General features: G+C 38.2%; 1 protein-coding gene across 1 annotated transcript in view; it reads right to left on the reverse strand.

Moving 5' to 3' along the window:
* APOO (apolipoprotein O) overlaps window positions 1–3628 on the reverse strand; it is a 65092-nt gene that overhangs the window by 41916 nt on the left and 19548 nt on the right. Inside the window, exons 4-6 of the mRNA XM_019523928.1 lie at window positions 2766–2820; window positions 1635–1730; window positions 476–567 (exon numbers count right to left, since the gene is read on the reverse strand). Of these exons, the coding sequence (XP_019379473.1) occupies window positions 476–567; window positions 1635–1730; window positions 2766–2820 (243 nt within the window). The remainder of the gene's footprint in view (window positions 1–475; window positions 568–1634; window positions 1731–2765; window positions 2821–3628) is intronic.

Raw genomic sequence — 3628 nt, forward strand, 5'->3', positions numbered from 1 at the left:
AGGTTGGATTTCCCAAGCACGCACCTCTGCAAGTGTCAGAACCTTGGGTTTCTCCAGCTGCAGAGACGTGCTCCTTGTGTTGTCCTGCAGGATCATACCCCAGCCGCTCCTGGGAGTAGCAAGGTTATGACCCTGCAAGACAATGGGCAACACCCATTTTGCCTATTGAAACAGATTAACTATGCCAGGACACATCCCAGCAAAACTCATCTGCTTTGTTTGGCAATGTCTGCTTATACCCTGACTGCTCTACACTGTGATATGCATGTCCAGTTTTAGCAGAAGAGGTGTGAACTTAGGTTCCTGCTTTAGCTTTTTTTTTTATTTTTCTTTTTTTCTTTTCTTTTTTTTAAATAAAAGCTAAACATTCTGCAAGCTCTTAAATAAAGATGGAGACTACCAATTAATCTGCAAGTGTAAGAAATAAGTTTCAAAGTAAAGAGATTTCCCCAAAATCAGAAATATCACCACTGACCTTTGCAATAGCAACAGCCTGCTGTGGATAATAGAGGGACGCACCAATCCCCATAAAACCCACTGGATACACCAGCCTCTTTATTTTTGAACCTGTTCCACAGAAGAAAAGTTCCGTTACAGTATGTATTATCCAGACACCTGGATTGCATTATCATTTAATTGCATATAAATTACCAGAGAGTTTGCTGCATTACAGACATTTTACCACATGAGTTAGTGCAGGCCTATCACTTTCCTCAGACACATTACCACATTCAAGTGATATTTTAAAATTTCATTTGGATTTATTTTTATTAGTGCATTTCTGCCATGAAAATTACCCTACAGAACTGGGGGACTATGATTTAACTTGAACCAGGAAGAGGTCTAGGACAGAAGTTTCATAAACCAGTTTGACCTGAATCAGTTAACCAGGTTTATCCTAAACCAGTTTCAGCCATTTTGAAACTGGTTTATGTGCACTGAATGTCTGTTACACATTTAAACCAGTTTCTGATTACTTAAACCAGTTTATGTGTAACTTCTGTTCCTAGCCAAGTGGTCATCTAGTCCAACCCCCTGCTTAAAGCAGGACGATCCCTAACTAGATCATCCAAGCCAAGACTTTGTCTAGCCAGGTCTTAAAAACCGCCAAGGATGGAGAGTCCACAACCTTTCTGGGTAACCTGTTCCAGTGCTTTACTACCCTCTGAGTGAGAAAGTTCTTCCTAATATATAATCTAAACTTCCCCTGCTGCAACTTGAGACCATTGCTCATATCATTCAAATATCATCCAAAGTAATTTAGTCTGCTCTGTTTTATCACACACTAAAATCTATAGAAATTAGAATATTTCAAAATTCCCTTTCCTTATAAAGTGTAAATATGCTCTAAGTAGTGAAATGAATTGTATAGAATTTTTATGCTGTAAAATACATATGAACTTGCTATACTTTAATTACAATTTACTCCTAAGTAGCTTTATGCAAAGATACGAGAACATGAAATAAATCAACTCTGCCAAGAGCTGGAAAGGTTCTTTTAAAAGGTAATTTATATAGAAATGCACTTAATTTGCAATTGTTACAAATACCCATTAACTGAAAAGCTAAATGAGATTAAAAGAACATATTTACCTGAAATTATAAAAAACAAGCGGTTTCAAAAAAGCACCTACCTCTAGCAAAAAAGAGTCCAACAATTCCAGCGAACCCAATCACACCAAGTCTTGGATAGAATCCAGCAGGGGGATTTTTGAGAAATTCACAACCCTCTAGCAAGAATTCAAAACACATGTTTGCAATAAGGAACAACACCAAAAATAGTGACCATTTCAACTGTCATGACCTTTTAAGATCTCCTTGCAAAGGTTTTGAAGTTTTTGCCATCTTCTCCCATGATAAGAGAATAAAATTAAACACATAGTGTTATTTTATTATTTGCCAATTTCTTTAGGGAGTTTGATTTAGCTTCTAGATTGTTTCTTATATCCTATATTTTCCTTGGCCCCAGCACTTTGACTAATCTTTATAAGCAGCTCACTTAGCTCGAGCACTGCTTCACTGAAGTCAGTTCTGGCCACCCTCTCTAAGCAAGAGACACAGCAGAAATCAGAGATCTAGAAAGAGGTGACATGGATTAAAAACCCAGAAAGCTTTCCATATAGAGAAGGATGTTCAAAAGACTGGGACAGCTTAATTCAGAGAGACCCAGTCCTCCAATGAGCTCTAATGCGTAAACTTTGCACTTGTGTGAAGTCCCACTTGAACTCCTCTGTTAGGTGATACTTCACACTATGAACATAATACAGTTTAAAAACAAAACAAAACAAAACACCTATTTTAGCAAAATAATTCTGAGCAGAGGGGGAGAGAGGGATGAACATAAAAATGCTGAAAAATAATACGGAAAAAACCAAAAACTTTGATCAACAAATCCTGAATGACAGTGGACTTTCTGTTGTTTCTGCAGACTGACTTACAGTGGCTGAACTACGAGAAAATCTTTATGGCTCCTGTACAGTCCTGTTTAACAATGTTGCAGACATGCGCCACAAAGCTATTATTACTTTTGCACTCCTTGAAGACAGATGCAAATCTATGGTGTTAATGACTGAAAATGTAACAATACTGCTCAAAGGAATTCTAAGAAACTCTATACACAAACAAGAGAAAGAATTGAAATAGCTTTACTTACTTACATGGTACAAAGAACAATACTTATTGAACTTTCATGCCAATAGAAATTTTAATTATAGACTTGCACTGTGATTCTTGTTGATAGTAAATACAATTTTAAGCCGATTTACCTCTACCACGTTCAACAGTTTTTTCTACTTTGGGCATTGCTTTAGTGTAAAGATCCTAAACAAAAGAAGAAAACAACAAACAGAAAATTAGTGAAGTTTAAGTTATAATTATCAATTGCTAATAAACTTGAAAAAAGAAGTATAATTTCCATTCAGTTCACACACAATACCATACACATTTGGGTCTGTAATATTCAGCTGGAGATTTTTTTTAATGAAAAGAACAACAGATAAAATTAGGCATTGTTTCTGCACTGGTCATGAGCATCAGTAGAAAAAAAATGAGAAGAGCTGAAGTATTTACATAATATTTACTGTTCTGGATTTATCCAGCCCTCCAAAATGACTCCTCTTTTCCCTTCACTCACAATTTCTTGCTCACCAACTATTGCATTCTATATTAAAACACAGCATGTGTTTTCAAAATTAAGTTGAATTAAAAAACTGCAGATAAGTATTTTGGAAATGGAGCAGAAAATATTGTATTTACTCAAATCCAAAACAAGGGTTTTTTTCCCCCTCCATTCAGCATGGGGGGGGGGGGGGGAGGCCTTTCGTCTTGGATTTGAGGACAAAGGGTGGGGCAGTTGCTGCAGCTCCAACTCCAACATTAAGCCCGTCAGGACCAATCAGAGCCAAAGCAGGTACCTGCCCTCCCACACCCCACTGTCTACTTCCCTCAGCCTATCTCCTCCTGGCATGGAGCTTATGCTTCCACCACTGCTGCTGAATGGAACCAGAGCTGTACTGGACAGCAAGCAGAGGGTGGGAGAAGGGGCAGGCAGAGGCTGCATGAGGCAGCTTGCTCCCTCTGCCTCATACTGCTGTTTTCCCCACTATAGCAGTGGGGGGGGGGGGGGGGG

This window comes from Gavialis gangeticus, unplaced genomic scaffold, assembly GCF_001723915.1.
Source record: "Gavialis gangeticus isolate Ggan-Ray unplaced genomic scaffold, GavGan_comp1, whole genome shotgun sequence".
In the NCBI taxonomy this organism is placed as follows: domain Eukaryota; kingdom Metazoa; phylum Chordata; order Crocodylia; family Gavialidae; genus Gavialis; species Gavialis gangeticus.